The 26,414-nt window shown below is 36.0% G+C and overlaps 1 protein-coding gene across 6 annotated transcripts in view; it reads left to right on the top strand.

The window, feature by feature from the left end:
* The window catches only part of NEK1 (NIMA related kinase 1), a 218,471-nt gene that overhangs the window by 47,567 nt on the left and 144,490 nt on the right, over positions 1 to 26,414 (top strand). For all 6 annotated transcript variants that reach the window (XM_044224829.1, XM_044224832.1, XM_044224827.1 and 3 more), the window contains exons 12-17: positions 217 to 368; positions 14,234 to 14,293; positions 14,536 to 14,595; positions 14,685 to 14,732; positions 14,900 to 14,974; positions 20,088 to 20,251. In XM_044224829.1, coding sequence (XP_044080764.1) covers positions 217 to 368; positions 14,234 to 14,293; positions 14,536 to 14,595; positions 14,685 to 14,732; positions 14,900 to 14,974; positions 20,088 to 20,251 — 559 coding nt within the window. The remainder of the gene's footprint in view (positions 1 to 216; positions 369 to 14,233; positions 14,294 to 14,535; positions 14,596 to 14,684; positions 14,733 to 14,899; positions 14,975 to 20,087; positions 20,252 to 26,414) is intronic.

Genomic DNA, 26,414 nt, shown 5'->3' with positions numbered 1-26,414 from the left:
TGTGGCTTTTTGCCCCCCCCAAAATGGCTTCAGTATCAAGTAGTTTATAATGAAGGCATTGATTGACATGTACTAAGGAGTAAACAAGATTTTTAATGAAAAGTCTCAAATGCTGTCAATGATTATGAAAATGAAAAAGTGCTGTCTTGAAGAACTTTGAAATTAAAGATTTAATATAAACTCTAGGAAGAAAACTCTTTATATCTTTTCTTATAGCTAAAAGACCAGCTTCAGGACAAAGCTTGGCTTCTGTTGTGTCTGCTCAGAAAATTACAAAGCCTGCCGCCAAGTATGGAGTACCTTTAACATATAAGAAATTTGGAGATAAAAAATTACATGAAAAGAAACCACTCCAAAAATATAAACAGGTATGATCATATTACAGACTGTGTGTTAGTAGCAAATTCAGTTTGATCTTTTTTTATTGCAGTTCAATTGAGTTATCTTGATACTCATAGGATTGTTTTTGTTAAGTTACTAAAGAACATTGCTATTCTCTGCTTCACCAGTCTTCTAAAACGAAGAAGACTTACAGAAGTCACAAAGAAACATAAGTAGATAAATTAAGTAGTTGGTGCAGTAAAAAGAAAGTGATGTCATTAGTGAAATCACTTTTGAACAACCTAAGCAGAGCCATTTGTTTTTGTGTATAAAACAAGTAAATGTGATATACTTGATGAAAATGTGGGAAAATTTTGTATTTGAGAATTCATAATCAGATAAATTCATCAAAAACATAGAGCTGGAAGGAATGTTATTATACAGTGTATAATATTTCAGATGAAAATATTAACACCTATAGTATTTAGGTAACATGTCCAAGAACACACAGTATTAGTTGTGGGGATCTGACATTTTTCTTCATGTCAATAGCTGCATACTTTAGTATATGAAACTGGTTTTGTTTTGGGCTACATGTGCACATGCATACATATGTGCATACACATGTGTTTAGATACATATGAACATTGAACACACTGCTATAAGAGAAATCTAAGTTAAAGTCCATCATAACATAGTTCAAATGATTACTGTGAATTAGTCTTCAAATAAGTTGTATAATTCATCCTCCAGTCAGGAGAAAAAAATACATACTAATTTGATCAAGGAAAGTTTAAAGAATTAGTAACTATGTTTAGAGAATTAACTTTAAGGAATAAAGACCTGTAGAGAATATAAGAAGAGCAGATAAAGGAAGCAGCCTCTACACCTAGCTCTGAGACATAGTACCCAAAGAAGAAATAGATTTTGGAAGATTGCTACAACCCCACCCTTAATGCTGAGATTCAAACCTTATTGGGTGTGGTGTGGCTATAATTCACTGGATGGTGAGTTCACTGAGGTGTGCCGTAGGCTAAGGCTGGCAAAAACTGTCCACAGTAGAGCTGATGAAGCTCCTGAGAGAACCTGCCTAGCCTGCCAGTGAAATGTACTGGGAAGCTGCCTGGTGATTCTTTGAATCATTGAATCTACTGGGATTGAATCTGCTGGAGTGCTGGTGGAAGTGCCAGGTGTTACTGAACTCTTTGCAAGGTAGGCTGGGCTGCCAGTTGGGTCTCCAGTAGAATGTGGTGGGAAACTGGCCTTGGGGTTGCTGTCCAAGGTCACAGGGGAGCTAACAGGGATACCAGCAGAACTCTCCTGGAAGTTGCCCACAGGGGTGAATGTTACTATGTGTCCCACATGCAGGAGGAACAAGAAGAAAGAAAGCCTGCTACTTAGGAACAGAAGCCATTGCCTTCTGCACTGTCCCTCCAACATCATCTGCGGACAAAGCTTAACATCATGCTATCAAGCAAAAAAGTGTTTATATTGGCTGGCTTCTAAAAAGAAGAAGGGTGAATTTGCAGCTGAGAGGCAATATGATAACTGGCACATGAGTTTTCCCTCCCTGCCTTCCTCCCTTCCTTCCTTCAGTTCTTCCATATAACATTTATCTAGGCCTAACGGACCAATTCCATCATATCTTTTATCCCTCTTCTTTAATCACCAGAAGTCCTGGACCTCCAGACTTTTCCTTCATTAGCTAGTCTCTCAATTCCATATGACTTTGGTCATACCCCAGTCTGACCCCATACCCTGCATACCTCCCTAAACTCTTCCAGAGAGCCCTCTTACAGCACATTATCAGCAAAATCCCCTCTATTCTAAACCTGTAGAGCTTTTCTTCATCTTTTTTGCTCTATAATCTGGCTTGAACCTGAACACTCTGTTGTGTAACTTTCTTATATCGTATCTCTTAATCCTTAGACCACTGCATCTAGAAGTAGGATGATGGAGGTGTTTTCCTTGCTTCCCATTGCAAGACTCTTCCGTACTCCCTAACCACAACCACCCCCAAAACTTTTGAGGCTTTTGCTACAGACTGTATCACCTGTTAACCTTCTGTGGGTCATCTGCATGCTCTCATTTTTAAGAGTTTAACACTTGACTCACGGTCACTCTTACCAGTACTTCCTAATTCTTGGTGACTTTAGTATCCAAAAAAAAAAAAAAAATGATTCTTCCAATCGTGCAGGGTCTTTTATTTTTTTTTTTTATTGTTCTCCTTCAGTGATTTTGTCTACCACACTACCTTAGAACTCTCACCTATAGTCATGTCATCACATTTATCATTATTGATTATATTAACTCTTCCATAATCTCAATTATAAGCATCCATGACTTAGCACTATTTCCTGTGTTTCCAACTTATTCCTGGAGGATTCTGCCTGCACAGCTTCTTTGTCCTATTTGGATCCATGGATCTCACTAGTTTTATTCAGTGTCCCTCTCCTCATTTTTTATTTTCCTTTTTTGGCTTAAATTCCATGTTCTCCCTTTATAATAATCTCCAAAACCACACCTATCTTTAATTATTACAAATCACCTGGCAAAAACTAACTTAGTGAAATACAATTCTCCATCTCTTTTGAGCCTGAACTTGGGTAGTGAAATGTGATTGGAGAAAACATACAACTACTCTAACTGGTCTCACTTTAAGTTTATAACTAATAGTGTCAAGTGAACACCTGGCCACCGTATTACATTTCCTCAGTCCACTTACTCTCCCACTTTATTTTATTTAATTTTTTGTTTTTTTTTTTAATTTCAATTAACATGTAATATATTATTGATTTCAGGGGTAATCAGTGATTCATCAGTCTTATATAATACCCAGTGCTCATTTCATCGTGTGCCCTCCTTAATGTTGATCATCCAATTACCCCATCCCCCATCCCTCTCCCCTCCAGCTGCCCTCAGTTTGTTTCCTATTTTTCAGAGTCTCTTATAATTTGTCTCCCTCTCTGACGTTGTCTTGTTTTATTTTTTTCCTCTACTCCCCTATGATGCTCTGTTTTGTTTCTTAAATTCCGCATATCAGCAAGATCATATGCTAATTATCTCTGTGACTGGCTTATTTCACTTAACATAACACTCTAGTTCCGTCCATGTCATTGTAAATGGCAAGATTTCATTTTTTTAATGGTGAGTAGTATTCCATTGTGTGTGTGTATACACATATACATACATACATACATACTACGTCTTTTTTTTTTTATTATTATGTTAGTCACCATACAGTGCATCATTGGTTTTTGATATAATGTTTTGTGATTCATTGTTTGTGTATCACACCCAGTGATCCATGCCACATCTTCTTTATCCATTTATCTGTTGATAGATATCTGGGTTCTTTCTATAGTTTGGATCTTGTGGGCATTGCTGCTATAAACATTAGGATGCAGGTGACTTTTTGGGTCACTATGTTTGTATCTTTGGGGTATATAACCAGTAGTGCAATTGTTGGGTCGTAGGTTAGCTTTTTTTTCAACCTTTTGGTGGACCTCTGTACTGTTTTCCAGAGTGGCTATACCAGCTTGCATTCCCACCAACAGTGTAAGAGGATTCCCCTTTCTCTGCATCCTTGTCAACATCTCTTTTTTTCCTGAGTGGTTAATTTTAGCTATTCTGACTGGTATGAGGTGATATCTCATTGTGGTTTTGATTTGTATTTCCCTGATGCTGAGTGATGTTGAGCATTTTTCATGTGTCTGTTGGCCATTTGGATGTCTTCTTTGCAGAAATGTCTGCTCATCTCTTCTGCCCATTTTTTTTTTTAAAGAATTTATTTATTTATTTGGCAGAGAGAAATCACAAGTAGGCAGAGAAGCAGGCAGAGAGAGGAGGGAAGCAGGCTCCCCGCTGAGCAGAGAGCCCGATGTGGGGCTCAATCCCAGGACCCTGAGATCATGACCTGAGCCGAAGGCAGAGGCTTTAACCCACTGAGCCACCCAAGCGCCCCATCTTCTGCCCATTTTTTGATTGGAATATTTGTTCTTTAGGTGTTGCGTTTGTAAGGTTTTTTTTTTTTTTCATAGATTTTGGATATTAGTCCTTTATCTCTTATGTCACTTGCAAATATCTTCCATTCTAAGTCGGTTGTGTTTTGATTTTGTTGACTGTTTCCTTTGCTGTGCAAAAGCTCTTTATCTTGATGAAGTCCTAGTAATTCATTTTTGCCTTTGTTTCCCTTGCCTTTGGAGATATGTCTAGCAAGAAGTTGCTGCAACCAAGGTCACAGAGGTTAGTTACTGCCTGTGTTCTTCTCTAGGTTTTGATGGATTCCTGTCTCACATTTAGGTCTTTCATCCATTTTTGAGTCTGTTTTTTGTATATGGTGTAAGAGAGTTGTCCAGTTTCATTCTTCTGCATGTGGCTGTCCAATTTTCCCAACCATATTAGGTGAAGAGACGGTCTTTTTTCCATTGGATATTCATTGCTGCTTTGTCAAAGATTAGTTGACTATAGAGTTGAAGGTCCATTTCTGGGCTCTCTATTCTGTTCCATTGTTCTATGTGTCTTGAGGATTACAACTTTGTAATAGAGCTTGAAGTCCAGAATTGTGATGCCACCAGCTTTGGTTTTCTTTTTTCAACATTCCTCTGGCTATTCGAGGTCTTTTCTGATTCTATACAAATTTTAGGATTATTTGTTCCATTTCTGTGAAAGAAGTTGATGGCATTGTAGTAGGGATTACATTGAATACATGTGTAGATTGCCCCAGATAGCATAGACAATATTTTAACAATATTTGTTCTTCCAATGAAACATTTTCCCATTTCTTTGTGTCTTCCTCAGTGTCTTTCATGAGTATTCTATAGTTTTCTGAGTACAGATTCTTTGCCTCTTTGACTAGATTTATTCCTAGGTATCTTGTGGTTTTGGGTGCAGTTGTAAATGGGATCAGCTCCTTAATTTCTCTTTCTTCTGTCTTGTTGTTGGTGTAGAGAAATGCAACTGATTTCTGTGCATTGGTTTTGTATCCTGACATTTTACTGAATTCCTGTATGAGTTCTAGCAGTTTTGGGGTGGAGTCTTTTGGGTTTTCCACATAAAGTATCATATCATCTGCAAAGAGCCGATTCAGATGCCTTTTATTTCTTTTTGTTGTCTGAATGCTGAGGCTAGGACTTCTAGTATTACGTTGAATAGTAGTGGTGATAGTGGACATCTCTGCAGTGTTCCTTACCTTATGGGAAAAGCTCTCAGTTTTTCCCCATTGAGAATTATACTTGCTGTGGGTTTTTCATAGATGGCTTTGATGATATTGAGATATGTAGCCTTCATCGCTACGCTGTGAAGAGTTTTAATCAAGAAGGGATGCTCTAGGGCGCCTGGGTGGCTCAGTGGGTTAAGCCGCTGCCTTTGGCTCAGGTCATGATCCCAGGGTCCTGGGATCGAGTCCCGCATCGGGCTCTCTGCTCAGCGGGAAGCCTGCTTCCCTCTCTCTCTCTCTGCCTGCCTCTATGTCTGCTTGTGATCTCTGTCTGTCAAATAAACAAATAAAATCTTTAAAAAAAAAAAAAAAAAAAAAGAAGGGATGCTCTACTTTGTCAAATATTTTTTCTGCATTTATTGAGAGTATCATACGGTTCTTCTCCTTTTTTTCATTAACATAGTGTATCACATTAATTGACTTGATATTGAACCAACCTTGCAGCCCAGGAATACATCCCACTTGGTTGTGGTTTATAATCCTTTTAATGTACTGTTGGATCCTATTGGCTAGTATTTTGGTGAGAATTTTTGCATCCATGTTCATCAGGGTTATCAATCTGTAATTTTCCTGTTTGTGGTGGAGTCTTTGGTTTTGGGATCAGGGTAATGTTAACCTCATAAAATGGGTTTGGAAGTTTTCCTTTCATTTCTAATTTTTGGGGGACAGTTTCAGAAGAAAGGTATTAATTCTTCTTTAAATGTTTGACAGAATTCTCCTGGGAAGCCGTCTGGCCCTGGGCTCTGTTTGTTGGGAAATCTTTGATTAATACTTTAATTTCATTGCTGGTTATTGGTCTGTTCAGGTTTTCTATTTCTTCATATTTCAGTTTGGCAGTTTATAAGCCTTCAAGAGTGCGTCCCTTTCATCCAGATTGTCTAATTTGTTGGCAAATAGTTGCTCATTATATGTTCTTATAATTGCTCATCTTGGTTGTGATCTCTCCTCTTTCATTCATGATTTTATATATTTGGGTCCTTTCTCTTTTCTTTTTGATAAATCTAGCCAGGGGTTTATCAATCTTATTAATTCTTTTGAAGAACCAGCTCCTAGTTTCGTTGATCTGTTCTACTGTTCTTTTGGTTTTATTTCATTGATTTCTTCTCTGATCTTTATTTTCTCTTTTCTCTTGCTGGGTTTAGGCTTTATTTGCTGTTCTTTCTCCAGCTCCTTTATGAGTTAAGGTTAGGTTGTGTATTTCAGACTATTTTGTTTCTTGAGGAGGCTTTTATTGCTATATACTTCCTTTTCAGACTGCCTTTGCTGCATCCCCAAAATTTTGAACAGTTATATTTTCATTTTCATTTGTTTCCATGAATTTTTTTTTCTAAGATTTTATTTATTTGACAGATGGAGATCACAAGTAGGCAGAGAAGCAGGCAGAGAGAGAGGAGGAAGCAGGCTCCCCGCTGAGCAGAGAGCCTGATGCAGGGCTCGATCCCAGAACCCTGGGATCATGACCTGAGCCTAAGGCAGAGGTCAACCCACTGAACCACCCAGGCGTCCCTGTTTCCATGAAATTTTAAAATTCTTCTTTAATTTGCTGGTTGACCCATTCATTCTTAAGTAGGATGTGCTTCAGCCTCCATGCATTTGAATTCTTTCCAACTTTCCTCTTGTGGTTGAGTTCTAGTTTCAAAGCACTGTGGTCTGAAAATATGCAGGGAATGATCCCAGTCTTTTGGTACCAGTTGAGACCTGATTTGTGACCCAGAATGTGATGTATTCTAGAGAATGTTCCATATGCATTGGAGAAGAAAGTGTATTTATTTTTTAATTTTTTATTTTTTTTGCTTTGGGATGGAATGTTCTGAATATATCTGTGTAGTCTGTTTGGTCCAGTGTATCATTTAAAGCCCTTATTTCCTGTTGATCTTTTGATTAGATGATCTGTCCATTTCAGTGAGGAGTGTGGTAAAGTCCCCTACTATTACTGTGTTATTGTTGATGTGTTTCTATGATTTGTTTATTAATTGGCTTATATAATTTGCTGTTCCCGTGTTAGGGGCATAAATATTTAGAATTGTTGGCTCTTTTTGGATAGACCATTTGAGTGTGATATAGTGTCCTTCCTCATCTTTTATTAGTCTTTGCTGTAAAATCTAATTTGTCTGATATAAGGATTTCTTTTGCTGCCCATTAGCATGATAAATGGTTTTCCACCCCCTCATTCTCTGTCTGGAGGTGACTTTGGGTCTAAAATGAGTCTCTTGCAGATAGTATATTGATGGTCTTGCTTTTTTATCCATTCTGATACCCTGTGTCTTTTGATTAGGGCATTTAGCCCATTTACATGCAGAGTCACTATGAAAGATATGAATTTAGTGCTATTGTATTTCCTGTAAGGTGACTATTACTGTATATTGTCTCTGTTCCTTTTTGGTCTGTGTTTCTTTTGGACTCTCTCTTTGCTTAGAGGACCTCTTTCATTATTTCTTGTAGGGCTAGTTTGGTGGATAGCAGCTTATATTTGGACATATTTTAAGACACTACATTTCCCCCTTCCACATGTTATATTTTTGATGTCACTTTTTATATCTTTTTGTTTTATGTATCCCTTAACTAATTTTTGTAGATTTAATTTTACTACTTCTTTTTTTTTTTTTTTAATTTGACAGAGAGAGATCACAAGTAGACAGAGAGGCAGGCAGAGAGAGAGGTAGAGGGAAGCAGGCTCCCTGCCGAGCAAAGAACCCGATGCGGGACTCGATCCCAGGACCCTGAGATCATGACCCGAGCCGAAGGCAGCGGCTCAACCCACTGAGCCACCCAGGCGCCCCTTCTTTTTTAAGATTTTATTTATTTATTTGACAGATAGATCACAAGTAGGCAGAGAGGCAGGCAGAGAGAGAGGAGAAAGCAGGTTCCCTCCAGAGCAGAGAGCCCGATGCGGGGCTCGATTCCAGGACCTTGAGATCATGAGCCAAAGGCAGAGGCTTTGACCCACTGAGCCACCCAGGCGCCCCTTTACTACTTATTTCTTTAAATTTGTGTGTATCTTTATAAGTGATTAATCCAGTTTTTACCATTTCCAGTGAGATTTTTACTTTTGTATGTTTGCTTGTTATTAATTATTGCCATTTCAACTTAAAGAAGTCCCTTAATATTTCTTATAAGGCTGGTCTAATGGTGATAACGTCCTTTATCTTGTTTGTCCAGTAAACTCTTTATCTCTTCTTTAAATCTGAATGATAATCTTGCCAGGTAAAGTCTTCTACTTTGTAAGCTTTTCCCTTTTAGCACTATTTATGTTATGACATTACGTTCTGGTTTGCAAACTTTCTGCTGAGAAATCTGACAGCTTTCTGGGGTTTCTTTTGTATGACAATTTGCTTTTCTCTTGGTGTTTTTAAAAAATTCTCTCTTTACTTTTGATATTTTAATTATAGAGTGTGTTGGTGTAGATTTATTTTGGTTCATTTTATTTGGAATTCTCTGTACTCCCTGGACCTGGATTTCACTTTCTCCCCTAGGTTTGGGAAGTTTTCAGTCATTATTTATTCAGTTAAGTTTTCTGACCCCTTTCTTTTTCTCTTCTTCCAGACCCATATAATGCAAGTATTATTCCATGTGATACTGTCCCAGAGGTCCCTTATTTTCGTTTTTTTAATTCTTTTTTTTTCTTTTTGATGCTCTGTCTGGGTGAGTTTCATGACTTTGTCTTCCAGCTCACTAATCGGTACTTGTACTTCATCTTATCTGCTGTTGAACCCCTCTAGTGTGTTTTTCAGTTCAATTTTTGTATTCTTCAGCTCTGACTTTTGTTTGGTACTTTCTTATGTTTCTTTTCTATTTGTCAAAGTTCTCTCTGTGTTCACCCATTCTTGATCTGAGTTCAGTGAAGATATTTATGACCATTACTTTGAATTATTTATCAGGTATGTTACTTATCTTCATATTATTAGGTCCTTTTCTGAGATTTTTGTCTTGTTCTTTTGTTTGGAACATATGTCTGTTTCCTCGTTTGGCTTTCTCTATTTGTTTCTATGTATTGGGTGAAAGAGTATCTCTCCCAGTCCTGAAGGAGTGGCCTTCTTTTGGAACATACTCTTCTTTCTACCTATTTTGCTTGCCTTTCTGTGTTTGTCTCTATGGCATATGTGGAACAGCTGCTTTTCCTTAACTTGGGAGGAATGGTCCTAAATATGGTTGTCCCTTATGTAGACTGTGTGTGCTTGATGACTTGTGGTGGCTGGGTGAAACTGTGACTGTTGTGGCCTGGAGGTCATAGGGCATTCTGTGCCTGGTTGCCTTGTTGGGATGGTGTGGCCCAGAATGGTCCTGTTGCTATCTGTTCAGAGGGTGCCCTAGGAGGAGCTGAAACTGAAACAGATCCAAGCAAGGGATTCTGGGATTCTCAATGCAGTGGGCACCCTGGCGGGACAGCTAAAACTAAACTGGTTACAGGCCTGGGAGGGAGTGTCTGGGGCCCCTAAATGCAGAGGACAGCCTGTCAGGACAGCTGAAGCACTGTGTAACACAAAGGGTCCCATGGTTCTATACAGGGCACATTGGTCTGGTGAAACTGAACTACGTATATTTCGGGGTGTTCTAGGACTCTCTGCATAGAGAGTGCTCTGACAAGGTGACTGGAGCTGAGGCCAGTACAGGTGGGGTGTTTTGGGGGCCTTCATACCTGGGGTACCCTGGCATGGCAGCTGGAGCCGAAGCAGGTATCACCTGGGCTGTCCTATAGCACCATGCACCAGAGCTACCCTTATAAACTGTCAAAAGCCATGGTGGTCTGGGCCTGTGTCATTTTGGCACAAAAGGTGGAGCTGTAGTAAGTGCTGACCAGGGGTTTTGTGTGCACTGCCCTCTGGCTACCTTGATGGCTGGATCTGGTGTGGGTTAGAGGCCTGGGGCCCATTGAATTGGCAGGCCAGATAGGGTACCAGGACCCTGCTCCCTTTACTAAGGTAGAGGGGTGTGTAAACTGTGTTACTATCCCTTCTGACTTGGCCCAGAAAGAGTTCTATCAGCTCTCCCTGCCCCTTGGCGGATTTTTAAGACTTGCTCTTTTGTATGCTGGTTGCTCTTTTAAAGCTCCAGAACTCCTGGGGCTGCTGTGGGCTAGGGACTCAGAGCATGATGAAGTGGGTAGGCCAGCTTTGGTGTCTTGTACCTTAATCTAGTCTGTGCTTTCATGGCGGAGGAGCTAGTGTAAACCATGGTACTCCCAGCCACTTGTACCTAGATGGAGTTATAGTTGCTCCTCTGTTTGATGGAGTTCTAGGGCCAGATCTTTTATATACTAACTGTTCTTTTAAACATTTTATTTTCTGTGTCCCAGGGCAGACCAGTTTGTTTCCAGTCCTCAGCACTGTAGTACTCAACATTGAGGATGGGAGTCCCCCCCCCTTTTAAAACAAAACAAAACAAAACATGTCTTTGTTTCTCTTGTTCTTTATTTAGTTGTGTAGAAGTTGTTAAATCAGCCTGTAGTTCACTAGGAGAAATTGCTCCCATAAATAGGTGTAAAGTTGGTGTGTTCATGGAGGTGGTGAAAGCTTGAAAATGAGAAGTTTATAAGAAAAACTACAACCACTAATAATATTATCTTGTCACTTTTTAACTGGAAAAATTTAGGCTAATAACATAGTATTACTACTCAGCATATGATAAAAATATTTGCATGTCAGAAACTTGTTTCAGTGCCTGTAATGTTATTTTTTTAAGGATTCTGTTCTTATGCCACCAGAGGGAGCTCTATGAATAGGTTTAGTTTGATTTTTAAAAAGAAATGCAAAATAAAACATTTCTCTTAATGTGATGTTTTATGTTACCATATTTTCTCTTCTGTGTAGATACAGTTGAAGATACCTGTGTGATCCCAAAAAAGCAGCTTGTTGATAGAAACGATAATGTAGATAAATCCCAAAAACAGTATTAAGCAACAGAAACAAGATACAAAAGAATACATATTATATAATTCCATTCATTAGAAATTCAGAATCAGAAAAATACTAAACTATATTGTTTAGGAAGGCATATGTAAGTTGCAAAACAATAAAAAAAAGCAAGGTGGTATTTAAAAAGTCAGGACTTTACCTCTGTAGTAGAGGTAGAATTTGTGAAAGGATACTTGGAGGGATTCTGGGTATTGGTTTGACTTGAGTTGTAGCTATATGGTTATTTATTTTTGCTAACCTCTGTGTAGATCTTTTATCTACTTTCCTATAGGTGACTTTGTATCCCAGTAAAAAAAAAAAAAAAAAAAAAAAAAAAAAGAGGAGATGAATAGAGAATTTGAGAAACTGACCCAAATATGTGTGTGAATTTATTGTATGATACATGAGGCATTTTAAACCAGTGGGGGGGGGGGAATGTATCAGCCTATAAATTGTTATGAGATAATTGAATTTCCTAGAAATCCTAGAAAAATGTAGATTCCCAACTCATATACCATGAATAAAAATTTATTTTAGATAGGTCTAAAAATAAAAATCTAACTATAAATGTTTAAAAATCTAAATATAAATTAAAGATCTAAATATAAAAATGAAACTAAGTGGCAGAAACAAAACATAGTATCGAGGTTAAAATGTCTTCCTTAGTAAAACAATATATGCAAATCTCATAAAGGAAAAGATTGGCAGATTTAACTGTATATAAATTATAAACTTCTGTATGGTGAAAGATACAACAAACAGCAACTAATAGAATGGGGAAAATATTTGTAACATCTGTAATAATCTTATTTCCTGCAGTATGCAAAGAGCTCCTATAATTGAGTAACGCCACAATTAGATGAACAATTGGTACATAAAAAGAGAAATGTTAATATCTCTATACTGGGAGATATTGTTAACCTTTGTAAAAGCAGAAAATCAAGATAGATTGATAATACTCAATATTTGTGAGACTGAGTAAATGAGTGTTTTGGTGGGAGTATAATTTGGTGCAGACTCTTGGGAGGGCAGTTTCTCTCAACATCTAAGTTGTGTTAGACATGTACTTCCATGTCTAGAAAAATTGCCCTTCTGAAAGCTTGCATATGGCACAAAGATGAATGGATAGGGAAAGTGCCTTACAAGCATATAGAGTAGGAAAAAATAGAACCAACCCAGTTATCCATCCCTAGAGGAATGCTAAAATGAACTAATTATATCCATTGTATGGAATATTGCCATTGTTAATTTGCTTACGACAGTGTGAAAATGTCAAGGAGCATTGTTAACAGTAAAAAGCATTTTTTTATCTAATAACACATTGTTACTACATTTGTGTAAGAAGCATAAAAAGCTAAAATTCTTTGTATGTATATAGTTATATATATACTTAAGTGTGTATTGGAAGGTTACTCATGAAAATACTGACAGTGGTTACCTCTACAAGTAGAGAGTGAAGTAGACTAACTTTTTACTATTGCTTAAATTTTATATAATAGTGAACATATATTGTATAACTACTTTTTAAAAATTTATCTCTTCAATATTGGGCTTTCTAAATTACATTTTATTTTCATATTAGAGAACTTTGAAAATTAACATCTGTATCTGAGGTCAGAACTTAGTAATTGTAGAAGAACCCTTTTTCATAGTTTCTTTGAATCTGAGGTTTCTTTTTGCTTAAGAAACAGCATACCAAACACTAGAGTTATTCTTTTATTTTTAGGGATATATATATATATATATATATATATATGTGTATATATATATATATAAAATTTTTAGAGAAATTTTTAGAGAGAGAGAGATATATATAATACATATATATGTTTGTATTTTGTTTGTTTTTTTCCTGCTCTAATCTTTATTATTTTCTGGCTTTGGACCTTGTTCTCTTTCTAGCTCCTTTAGGTATACGTTAGGTTTTGTATTTGAGATTTTTCTTGTTTCTTGAGGTAGGCCTATATTGCTATAAACTTCCCTTTTATTTTTTAAAAAGATTTTATTTATTATTTATTTGACAGAGATCACAAGTAGGCAGAGAGGCAGGCAGAGAGAATGGAAGGGAAGCAGGCTCGCTGCCAAGCAGAGAGCCCGATGCAGGGCTTGATCCCAGGACCCCAGAATCATGACCTGAGCCAAAGGTAGAGGCTTTAACCCACTGAGCCACACAGGCGCCCCTAAATTTCCCTTTTAGAACAGCTTTTGCTTTATTCCAAAGATTTTGGATGGTTGTGTTTTCATTTTCATTTGTTTACATGTATTTTTTTTTATTTCTCTTTGAATTCTTGGTTGACCCATTCATTGTTTAGTAGCTTGTTATTTAGCTCCATGTGTTTGTATTCTTTCCACAGTTTTTCTTGTGATTGATTTCTAAAACCATACCAATGTGCTTGGAAAGGATGCATGATACGGTTTTAATCTTTTTAAGTTTATTGAACCTTGTTTTGTGGCCTAACATTCTGGAGAATGTTACATGTGCATTGGAAAAGAATGTGTATTCTGAGGTTTTTGGGTGGAGTGTTCTATATGTATCTGTGAGGTGTATCTGGTCTAATGTGATTTTCAAAGCTGCTGTTTCCTTGTTGATTTTCTGTCTGAATGATCTATCTATCCATTGAAGTAAGTAGGTGTTAAGAGTTTCTTCCTATTATTGTGTTACTGTGGGGATAATATGTTTTGAAACAGAGTCATGGCAGTATTTGGCTTTACCTTTTTCTTATTTTAAGTTTCCACAAATTTGAATTTTTCAAATAGGTACCTCAAAATCCTTATCTAATTTGTAGTTTTACTTTTTGTCCAGGCCCATCACATTCCAGTGAAGAAAGTGAATCCCGGAGAAGAAAGGAGGAAAATGTTTGAGGTATAAAGACATCTGTCTGCTTATTTTAAAGCTTTGCAAAAACAATTCTAAGAAACAAAATCTTATAAAACCTCCAAACCTTTCCTCCTTATTTCTTTCAAACAAATAAACCTTCAACTTAGTCCTTTTTTTCCCTTCCTAATCTCCCTGGGCATATGTTTACCATTGGTATACTAACTTTCCTTATGAAACTAGAAAAAGTAGGAATTACTATTAATAAAACTGTTCTTTTTTTATTTAAGGAAGCAGCAAGAAAGCGAAGGTTGGAATTTATTGAAAAAGAAAAGAAACAAAAGGATCAGGTAGTTTTTTTGCTTTTTTCTTCCTTGCCAAGTTGTGGACGATAATAGTTTCAAGAGTTCTAAGAAGTTTGTCTTTAAAATTGTTACAGATTAGTTTAATGAAGGCCGAGCAGATGAAAAGACAGGAAAAGGAAAGGGTAAGAGGATAATCCATTTTTCCATGGTGCATTCTACCCCCTCCCCACACATATACTTTTTTTTCCCTAAAGGAATACACTGATTTCCATTGTGTAAGTAAATATATTTCATGTATTTTATATTAAATACTTGAAATTGTGTTTTGTTTGTTTCTTTTCCCCAAAAGTTGGAGAGAATAAATAGGGCCAGGGAACAAGGATGGAGAAACGTGCTAAGTACTGGTGGAAGTGGTGAAGTAAAGGTAGGCATTTGATACCCATATGGTTACACTGCTGTGGTTATTTTCTCCAGTTTCACCTTGCTCTTTGAAATGTATATAACTGACTTTAGAAGGAGGGGAGGTATTAACTTTTTACCTGGAATTCTTCATCTATTACAAATTCTTAGTTTTCCTACATGTATTTGATACATAATTTGTATTGATAACTAATATCTGGTAAATTGTTTAAAAAGTTCAGTGTGAAGGCTATGATACATCATTTCTTCCAGAAGAATATTTTTAAAATTTCAGTAAAAATTCTTTCGTTGCTTCATCTGTCCTTAAGGAATAAGTTTTCATAAGATTCTTGTTAGACTGGTACCTGCCTATCTCTCTGAGCTCATCTCCATCCATTCCCTACCACAGGCTATGTGCTCAAGTGAGGCTGAACTAAAGATCATACTTGTATTGTAGTTTCTTATTGTGTGTAACCTGCCTGATCTCTTTGTCTTTTTGCACAGTGTTTCTCTTTACTTGAGAGCACCCCTCCCTCCCTCTTCACTGACAATCCCACAACCAAACATTTATCTAGATAGCAGATTACCTAGCTAACCACTTACCTAGATATATTAATTCAGACATTCCTTTTGGGTAGATCCAGACTCTATAACCTTGGGCAAGTTACTTAACTTTTCTAAGCCTTAACTACTTCATTAAAAAAAAAAGAAAAGAAAAGAAAAAAAAAATTTGAAAACAATGCCTGGAGTGTGGCTAGTAAGGACTCATAGGTTTGACTCCCTGTTTCTTTCTTGTTCTGTTTGTCTGAATCTAAAATTTCCTCTTTTGCTCTTGTAGCATCCTTAGGTATCTACGGTAGGCTGAATTCTAAGATGGTCCCTCAAAGTTATGATTCTGGTGTAGATACCTTGTATTCCCTCCCCTTGGTGGAAGCTTATGGATAGGGTGGTGTCACAGTTTTCTTGGTTAGATTTTGTTACACGGTGAAGTGGTGATGGGATAGTCACTCCTGTGATTACTGTTGACATTTAACGAGATTCCCTCATAACAGACAGGAAGGGGAGAATAAAGTCTGAGAGACATGCTTCTGCTGGCCTCTAAAAAAACAATGTTGCAAGGAAGTATAGGTAGCCTTTAGGAGTAGATAGTCCTCTTTGACTAACAATTAGCAAGAAAGTGGTGACTTTAGTATTATGGCCACAAGGAAATGAATTCTTACAATATCTAGTGAAGTTGAAAGAGGATCCTGATCCTCAGATGAGAATTGCAGTTCTGGCCGACACCTTCATTGCTCTCTATTGAGATCCTGAACAGGAAACCTGACTAACTGCATCCAGACTGCTGAGCCAAGAAAACAGTGAGATAATAAATGGTATTGTCTTAAGCTACTAAGTTTGTGGTAATTTGTTACACAGCAATAAAAAAATGAATATACTTTTATTCCTTTGTATTATAATTTTAATGCATGTCATCCAATCAACTTTTAGTCAACATGTCTTTATTTTTTTAATTTTATTTTTTCAGTGTTCCAGGATTCATTGTTTATGCACCACATGTCTTCAAATTGTGAATTCATTCCCTGACCCAAGCTCATTAGTATTTAAGTTCTAAATAGATTTGTCAGATTGACTTGTTACCATTTTTACTTCTTTTCCCCAAAAGTTATGATTTGAATAAAAGTTCGTTTTATGTAGATATGTGTGTTCTGTGCTGGCTTTCATATTTTTCATATTATGTATTAATAATTCAGTAAATCACTTTTTCTAATTCTGTGTTAATATATTATACTGTTTTTAGTAATATACTTTTATCTTTATTATACTTTAGCATTTTTGTGCTGTACTGTCTACTGTACTTGGAAGTACAGCTTGCTAGCTCCTGAATGACAAGAATGACTAAGTGTTGCCCATTCTAAAATAACTAATTCCATATTTTAACTGATTATAAAATAAAACTTAATAATTAAAATGTAGGCCCTTTGATTTTGTCAAGCATTTTATATCAGTTACATGGTTAGTGTTGAGAATTTGATTATTTTTTCTTCTCCTTTTGCATATATCCTCTATGCAATGTCTTTTCTTTTATCTTTCTTCTATCTTCTATCTTCTATGTCTTTCTTCAATAAGATGTCTAAAGCTTTACTTAATCCTGAAGTCCAGTTTAATCAATGTTGTTTGGTAACTGATTGGGACAGTTTTTCAACAGAATTCCATAGTATGTGCTTAATAGATTCTGCTTCATTTTATAAATTTCTATAATGCTTTTATTGAGGATTAAGAAAACTATTTCCCATGACTTAAAGCAAATTCTTTTTTCTTTTAATTTTTTTAAAGATTTTATTTATTTATTTGACAGAGAGAGAGAGAGAGAGCACAAATAGGCAGAGCGGCAGAGGGAGAAGCAGGCTCTCCACTGAGCAGGGAGCTCAGCATGGGGCTCGATTACAGGACCCTGGGATCATGACCTGAGCTGAAGGCAGCCGCTTAATCGACTGAGCCACCCAGGAGCCCTTAAAGCAAATTCTTATGTTAGTTTCTGTACTTCTTTCCCATGGAGTTTGAAATAGTTAACCTCTTAGGTTGTTTGATTTCTCTAAACCTCTTAGGTTGTTTGATTTCTCTACAGTTGATAGGGACCTAGAGCCTCAGTATAATGTTGATCAAATTAAGGAAATCCCCTAACTAAAGATAAAACAGAAACTAGACATTAAGGGAAAGATTTCAAAATTAATACCATTATTATAAACCTCTAATAAGGCATTATTCAGAGTATAAATTACCAAATGTCTTTGGTTATTTAATATCTGCAAAATCTGGGACTTACTTCTTTATTTCTGATGTATCTCTTATGAATGTGTTTTTTTTAAATTATGTAATGTTGTGCATACATAGTTGAATCATACGGTGATCATAATATGTGAGAAGCTTATCTGTTGTTTGAAAATATATTCAAATACTACTCAGCAATAAAAAGCAATAAGCTGTTAATACATGCAACAACATGGAGTAGTCAAAAACATACTGAGTTAAGGAAGCCAGACATAAGAGTACATATTGTATGATTTCAATTACATGAAATTATGGAAAAGGCAGTCTAATCCATGACAGAGAGCAGATCAGTGGTTGATGGGATGAGGGAACGTTGACTGCAGAGTAACGAGGCAGCTTTTTGGGGTGATGGATACGCTTTTGATTGTGGTAGTAGTTACACAAGTGTATATATTTGTCAAAACTTATCCACCTATGCTTCTAATTGGTGAAGAAGGTGATTTTTGAAATATCATATTGCTTGATATTTTTGAAATATATCGCTTCAGTGTTCTAGTCCAGTATTTTCAGCATTACTTTCAACATTACTTTCCAGTATTTTCAGCCTTCATTTTGCTAAAGGGAAACATTAGACAATTCAAGTCTACAACATTAGACTCAAATTCAAGTCAAGGTGATATTAGCACCAGACTATATTCAGAGAGTAACCAGTCTCAAAAGAGATGCAACTGCTTTTCATCAGAATTCTGATTCTGATTCTTGCTTTGAGAGGCACATTTTGAAGATGTGTGTGAGGATTCCTTTAATGGTGTTTCCTGCCTAATTAGTTACCTTCCCTATTTCTAACAACTTTCATCTCTTCTCAGACATCTTCAATCAGTTATCTGCATTCATTTCCAGTTTTTTTTTTTTAACTCATGCTTTCTTATAATATTGTCTGCAGCTTACTATGTCAAGATTTTATCTCACTGGATATACTGAAATTTACCTGATTCTGGTATTTTTCTTTGCCTCTTTTTTTTTTTTGCCAGATTTCTTCCTTAAGATGTGATCACTTGGAAGATCTTTTACTTGTCAGTATTCTGGCTTCTGTTCTCATCACTTCCCCCACAAAAATGGGTTTTGAAATGCTACCACTCAACTTCAGTCATAACAGTTTCTTTTCAGTGTTGTTGACCTCTGCATTTGAGATTATTAATTTCCTCTTGATTGTGAAATTCTTTCATCTTGACTTGTGCAGCATTACACACTTACTTTTAAAACTCTTAGCCTTGTCTGACATCTGTTTTCTAACTATGAGTTTTCCACACATTTGAGTTCTTATGTTTCAGTAGTTGTAGCATTATATCTGCCTTTATTCTTTGTTATTCAGAGAGAGACTCCACAACTCCCTTCCCTTTTTCATTGATTGCCTTTCTTTACTTCTAGGCTTGTGACTAGGCATCAGTGCAGTAAGCCTTCCAGTTGGTTCCTCTACCTTTTTCTCTCTCTTATTACTGCTTCTCATGCATCATTTGACTCACCTTCTTAAAAACTGTTTTGCTTTGCTATACATTTCAGAAAGTTTATAAATGCTTTCTGTTGTCCTTTATTATATGTCCTTTATTATATTATTATATATTACATATTATATATCTAGCCTTTTTGGCCAATGTCTGCCTTCTTTTCATATTTGTTTGCATACTCTTTTCCTCCTCCTGCTGTCAACACCCAAATATTACACATACATTGCTTATTTTTACTTTAATACCCTGGCTCATATTTAATCATTCAGTCTATCTTTGTTATGTTGCTTTCGAGGCTGGGTTGAACAGTATCTTTCTCCAGTGCCTTTTTTTTTTTCTTTTGAGGAATTTTTATTTCTGGTAAGTTTTTTTCTATTTTGTGAAAGTTGCTCAGTCTCAGTACTTACTATATCTTTACCATTTGTGGAGTTGAAGGATTTGAGGTATATTAAATGCCATATGTAAATGTTTTTGTTAAATATAATTTCAAATGTTACTAAAATAGGCTCTGCTTTTACTTATAAACTGTACATATTTAAACTTAATAGAATGGCATCATAAAATGTGTATGAGAAACTTGTTTCAAAACTTAAGACCAGACTTTTCAATATTTACAATTTTAATCTTTTTATATTTTTGTTTGTTAAATTATGCTTTATTCTCAGTAACAAAGTATACTACTTTTTGAATGTTAATGGTTATAGTAGGAAAACATTTTGCTTTAGGCTGTTTATTAATGTGTTCAAATTAGCTAATTGCTTTTTAAAAGTCATGTGTTGAAAAACATACCTTTCTTTTGAGGGTACTACAGGCCTTTTGGGCCTTATGAGATAAACATGTGAGAGCTCTTTGTTTAATTCCTAGGCTCCCTTTTTTGGCAGTGGAGGGGCTGTGGCTCCATCATCTTTTTCTTCTCGAGGACAGTATGAACATTATCATGCTATTTTTGATCAAATGCAGCAACAAAGAGCAGAAAATAATGAAACTAAATGGAAAGGAGAAATATATGGCCGAAGACATCCAGAAAGGTATGGCTGTGTTCTGCAGAAGTTGCTTATGCTTTGCTTCAGAGAAAAAACAAAAGTAATTTTGCATGTTTATCTGCAGAAGAATTTCACCTGAAATACATCCCAGGATTTCCTAAGGGGCTACAGGTCTTCACCACTTCCCAAATGCTGATTCTCTTAGAAAATCTTTGAAAAGATTGAAGATCATGTCTAAATTAGCCAATGTAAACAGGTGGAGCTGTGATGATCCATAAATTCATTCTTGTGTGTAATTTTGTCTTATGTCCTATATAGCTTAGTATCTATGCTTTGTATATGTTTTCTTTATTGATTACAAAGAATATATTTTTTTGCCTTTTGGATGCAGTAATTTTCTCAGATGCAAATTTGGCCTTTGATTATATTTGACAAGTGTGTAGTTCTTCAATTTAGCCTAATTTTTGTAGCTTATTTATATGTTATAGTCTTAAAGGAAGATGTGATAATATCACTTCAAACCACCATATGATCATAGTAATTTCACCCGCTTGCTTTAAATGAATCAAAATATATTAAAATGGAATCACACTTTATGCAAAATTTCAAAGCATGCCTTTTTCTTCCTCTCTTAGAATCCTACTTTTTGTTGTTTTGGCTTGTTTTCTTACATGTGTCTCTGATTGATGACTATGACCTTGTTCATCAGATTTTTCCTTTTCTTTCATTGAATTAATTTAATATGATAGTAATCCGTAGTCTTAATTTTCATGGTTCCTTTTTTCTTAAGTATGCTTACATATTTTCCTAGATGTTCCCATTTTTTTCTATAAAACATCTGTTTGAAAAAAGCAGATAGCATTTTGTGAAAATTTTAGTTACATTGTCTTTTTCATGTCATTTTAAGGAGAATACTTTCAAATGTAATAAAAATCTTTATGATCCCTGTCACATACAAAAGATGATTAAAATGTAGGTGAGCAGAAATAGATAAATGAGTTGAATATAAATTAACATTATGAATTATATACAGTAGCCTAAAGTATTAATTAAGCTAATTGTAGAGTCTTTTTGAGAAAGGAAGGCTACCAGTTCACAGTATGCTTTTTTTTTTATGAAATGGGAAAGCAAATTTGTGTGTGGCTTTTATGCTGTGGTGTTATGGATATTCTAGTATTTAATTTGGCTTTATTTTGCTTATATTGATCTAAAATAAATAAGTATTGTATAAAGAAAATAGAGATAACTATGTTATGCTTCTTCACACTGTTCATCTTCCAGTTGAACATTTCACTGAATGACAAATAATGGTCTACATTGGACCATTTTTTTATCAAACTTCTATTATAACCTTGAAATGTTTGCATATGTTTGAGTTTCAAATTCTCTTAAATGGCTACCTCTTCCATTATACCACACCTTCCATTCAATCTTTGGTTTTTTTTGTTTGTTTGTTTTTTATTTTAAAGATTTTATTTATTTATTTGACAGAGAGAAATCACAAGTCGCGGAGAGGCAGGCAGAGAGAGAGAGGGAAGCAGGCTCCCTGCTGAGCAGAGAGCCCGATGTGGGACTTGATCCCAGGGCCCTGAGATCATGACCTGAGCCGAAGGCAGCGGCTTAACCCACTGAGCCACCCAGGCACCTCTCAATCTTTGTTTTGCATTAGATGTAGTTTCACTATTTTGATTTTCAGTTTTTGAATCAATTGTGGTCATGATTGTATTTATTTCATTTATATCAACTCTGTGGGCTTAGCAGTACTCAGACATATAGTATACATTTTCTTATGTTGCATGAAATTATTGTTCTTATTATTAATGATAGTAGGTATTTTTGAATGCTTATTATATACCAAGTTGGATTTATTCATCACAGTAACCCTTTTAATTAGGTATTATTAATAGCTAATTAATCTTTAATAAAGATGAACAAATTAGGATTTACAGAGATTTAAAATTTATGAAAGGTCAGTTAGCTAGTAAGTGGTAGAGCTCAGATTTAAACTAAATCCATCTGACTGTAGAGTTCTCCTTAAACACGCTCTCTCTCTATTTTTTAAAAATTTTATTTATTTGAGAGAGAGTAGCAATAGAGATAGAGCATAAGTGGGGAGGAGACTGAGAAGCAGGCTCCCCACTGAGCAGGGAGCATAATGTCGAACTCAATCCCAGGATCCTAGAACCTGACCTGAGCCAAAGGCAGATGTTTGACTGAGCCACCCAGGTGCCCCTTAAACACTCTCTTACGAAGATCTGTCAGCTTCTTGAGATATTACTAGTGAACAAGCTAAAAAGTTACTGCTTTAGTTGGTTATAAAGTTTTAAAATATTGGGTACTTTAAACATTTAACATGGTATCAGTAACTTCATGAACTTTCATCAGTAACTGCATGAACTTTCATATATACTCACTGAATTTATTTTTATTTTATTTGAGGACATGGAAAATAGAAAAACTGGCAGAAAACTAAAGATCATTGTATGTCATATAATTTTCAAAAGCATATTCTATAAACTAGACCAGTTTTCTTCATTTCGATCCCTGGCAAAATTAAAAGAAATGTCTGCAAGTATCTTAGGAGGAAGCAGTAATCACTCTGACAATGTATAAATTCCACAGAATAGAGTATGTCAAATACATCTTTTTGTATGTTGTTGTTAGGGTTATAGGCTAGAAGTTCAGTTCTCAAACTGTATGGTGAAGCAACCTAGAGCATCATAGAGCCTTGGATATTTTATAATTTTGAAGGAAGCACAACTATATCTTTTGGACAAAGCACAGATAACTACTCTTAAACAGTTTGGACCTAACTAATAAATGAAATTGCGAGGTATTTCTGTTGGCCTAGAGGCAGTATGAAAAAATCAATTAGATACCTATTAGAGTAAATAAACCTCAGCAGTATATTATTTGTATTCATAGGATGCTAATTAATAATTTGTCATCCAAATAAAAAAATTTTAGAGGCTTGTCATCAAACTAATCTTACTTTTTAAGGTGGGCATAGAAAAAACATTTAAAGGATGCAGTCATCATATTTCATACAGAAGATACAAAGTGGAAAGAAATAGTAAATAGATTAGGTAAGGTAAGATTGATTAGGACACAAAGTAATCTCTGTAGACCATAGCTACAGTGAACTTGAATTGGATAAAATTTAACAAGAATAAATTTGATGTACTTTTGAGTCTAAAGAATTATCTTCCCCAAAAAATACATAGTTGAAAAAGGTTTATAAATAGCATGCATTTAAAAAAAAATGAACTAAATACCCTTCCTTTTCCCATGGATCAAATTATAGCCCCTAAATGGCCTACAATGTCTCATAGAGGCCTCTGTACTCCTTCTTATCTTGGTACTTCTGCTTTCTATACTTCCAGGAGTGAAGAGATAAAAGACATTTTTTTCCTCCATCTTATTCCTTTGCATCTGCTGCTCCCTCTGCGTAACATACCTTTGCCTCTGCCCACTTTGCCTGGCTAATGCCTGTTCATTATTCTGGCCTTGGTTTATGTTAACAGTTATTTATTAGCTCTGTAAAATAAAATTGAGGACCTGCTTGAGGAATTCTGGCTTTTAATTTTGCCAGGTAAGTCCAATAAAAAAAAAGTTATCAGCCCTAATTCCATCCTTTGACAAAAGAATGGACTTTTTTCCTTTTTTTTTTTTAAGTAGCCTCCACATTCAGCATGGAGCCCACTTGAGCTCTTGACCCCTGAGATCGACTAGGAGTTGGAGGCTGGGGCGTCTGGGTGGCTTAGTTGGTTAAGCGTCTGACTCTTGATTTTGGCTCCGGTCATGATCTCAGGGTTGTGAGTCAAGCCCTGTGTCGGGATAAGCACTCAACGAGGAGTTTGCTCCAGATTCTCCCTCTCCCTCTGCCTCTCCTTGCTGCATTCACTCTTTCTCTGTCTTTGTCTCAAATAAAAAATATTTTAAAAAAGACTCAGACACTTAAGTGACTGGGCCACCTAGGCGCTCCAAAGGAGTGGACATTTTATTTTATTATTTTTTTAAAGATTTTATTTATTTGACAGAGAGAGGTCACAAGTAGGCAGAGGGGCAGGCAGAGAGAGAGGGGGAAGCAGGCTCCCTGCTGAGCAGAGAACCCGATTCAGGGTTCCAGTGTTTTCTATTGTTTTTCTTTTCATTTATAAGGAGTTTGCAGGAGAGAAGCAGATCTTTGATACATGATTTAAACTTGCTTTTTTTTTTTAAGATTTTATTTATTTATTTGACAGAGAGACAGAGAGAGAGAGAGAGTGAGAGAGGGAACACAAGCAGAGGAAGTGGGAGAGGGAGAAGCAGACTCCCCGCTGAGCAGACAGCCAGATTGATGCGGGGCTCCATTCCAGGACCCTGGGATCATGACCTGAGCCGAAAGCAGCCACTTAACTAAGCCACCCAGGGGCCCCAAACTTGCTTCTTTTTCCTTTATTTAACCTATTGTGAACATGTGAATATATTCTCCTCCAGGATCTGAACTTAAAGAGAAATAAACTTGACTGCTCAGCATTAAATTATAAAATCAACACACTAAAAAAGAATAAAAGAAATAAGCTGTAAGCTTAATGAGATGGAATGGCTTGTTGACAAAGACAAGGTTTTTGTTGAGACCTGATCCCATTAACATGTACAAATAAAAAAATTAACTTATGAGGATGATAGTAGTAAATGCAAAGGTAATGGTGAGAGAGATGAAGGGTGCCCCAAAAGCTCCCCTTTAGCTATCCAAGCAACGACCAAAGAAGGAATGCTCAATTCATCCTTAAGGCCTCTTCATACAGGCTCATTTCTACTATAAAGAAGCATGTGTCCTGTTGTGACAGCATTTCATAAGAGCAACTAATTCAGGCTTAGAACAGCGGTAGTGACTAGCCAGTATTCATTCTCTGACCAATGGTATTCTATCACTAAGTTTTCTATAGTTGTCAATAATATAAAGAAAAAAAAAAGAATCCTATGTGAAAGGGAGATGACAAGGTACTTAGCTTCCAGTATTTTTAAAAACAGGAAATATGTAAGCAATCTTGAACTCAGCAATGGAAACAATATTAAAAGGGAACTTTTTGTTCCTTTTTAATATTTTTAAATATTTTAAAAACTAAATATTTAAATATATTTAATAAATCAAATATTTATTAATTATATATAATTAAATAAATATTAAATATTAAAATAAATATTTAAATATATTTAAATATTTAAATATTCTAAAAACTAAGTGTTTTTGAGTAAAGCACAACACTGTGGAACAAAGTTAATAACTTAAGTTTGAGGGAGTTATAAAAGTTGTTGATCCATGACAGTGGAAAAGGATTATAGCATATATGTAAATATGAGACAAAGAGTATTATGAAGCATGGGGTTAGGAGAATATCATACAAACAGCAGTAAAATTGTTTCCTTACCAATGATTACTAGGGCGCCTGGGTGGCTCAGTGGGTTAAGGCCGCTGCCTTCGGCTCGGGTCATGATCCCAGGGGCCTGGGATCGAGCCCCGCGTCGGGCTCTCTGCTCTGCGGGAAGCCTGCTTCCTTCCCTCTCTCTCTCTGCCTGCCTCTCTGCCTACTTGTGATTCCTCTCTCTCTCCGTCAAATAAATAAAATCTTTAAAAAAAAAATAAAAAAAAAAAGATAAGGGTATTTATCTATGTATATAAATAAATAAGTAAATAAATAAACCCTGTTATATATATAATATGTATATTTACATAAAATAGAAAAGCCTGGAACCTAGTATAATTATATTGTGCTATAAGATATAAATACCTATAGGATTCTTTTTTTTTTTTTAGGATTTTATTTTATTTCAGGGAGAACATAAGCAGGGGAGCGGCAAAGGTGAGGGAGAAGTAGGCTATATCCCAGGACCCTGGGATCATGACCTGAGCTGAAGGCAGACAGTTAACCAACTGAGCCAGCCAGGCACCCCTCACACAGGATTCTTGAGTTGGGTTTTTTAAAAAGATTTTATTTATTTATATGAGAGAAAGAGGAAGAACATGTAGCGGGTGGGTAGAGGGAGAGGAAGAAGCAGACTCCCCACTGAACAGGGAGCCCGACATGGGGCTCAATGCCAAGACGCCAAGATTATGATCTGAGCAGGAGGCAGATACTTAACCAACTGAGCTACCCAGGTGCCCCTCACATAGGATTCTTAACCAAACATTCATACATCATTTCTCTCCCTTTTGTTCATGGAA

Source organism: Neovison vison, chromosome 11 (assembly GCF_020171115.1).
Source record: "Neovison vison isolate M4711 chromosome 11, ASM_NN_V1, whole genome shotgun sequence".
In the NCBI taxonomy this organism is placed as follows: Eukaryota; Metazoa; Chordata; class Mammalia; order Carnivora; family Mustelidae; genus Neogale; species Neogale vison.
The sequence above is the reverse complement of the archived record's forward strand: the minus strand, read 5'-3'. Positions and strand labels throughout refer to the sequence as shown.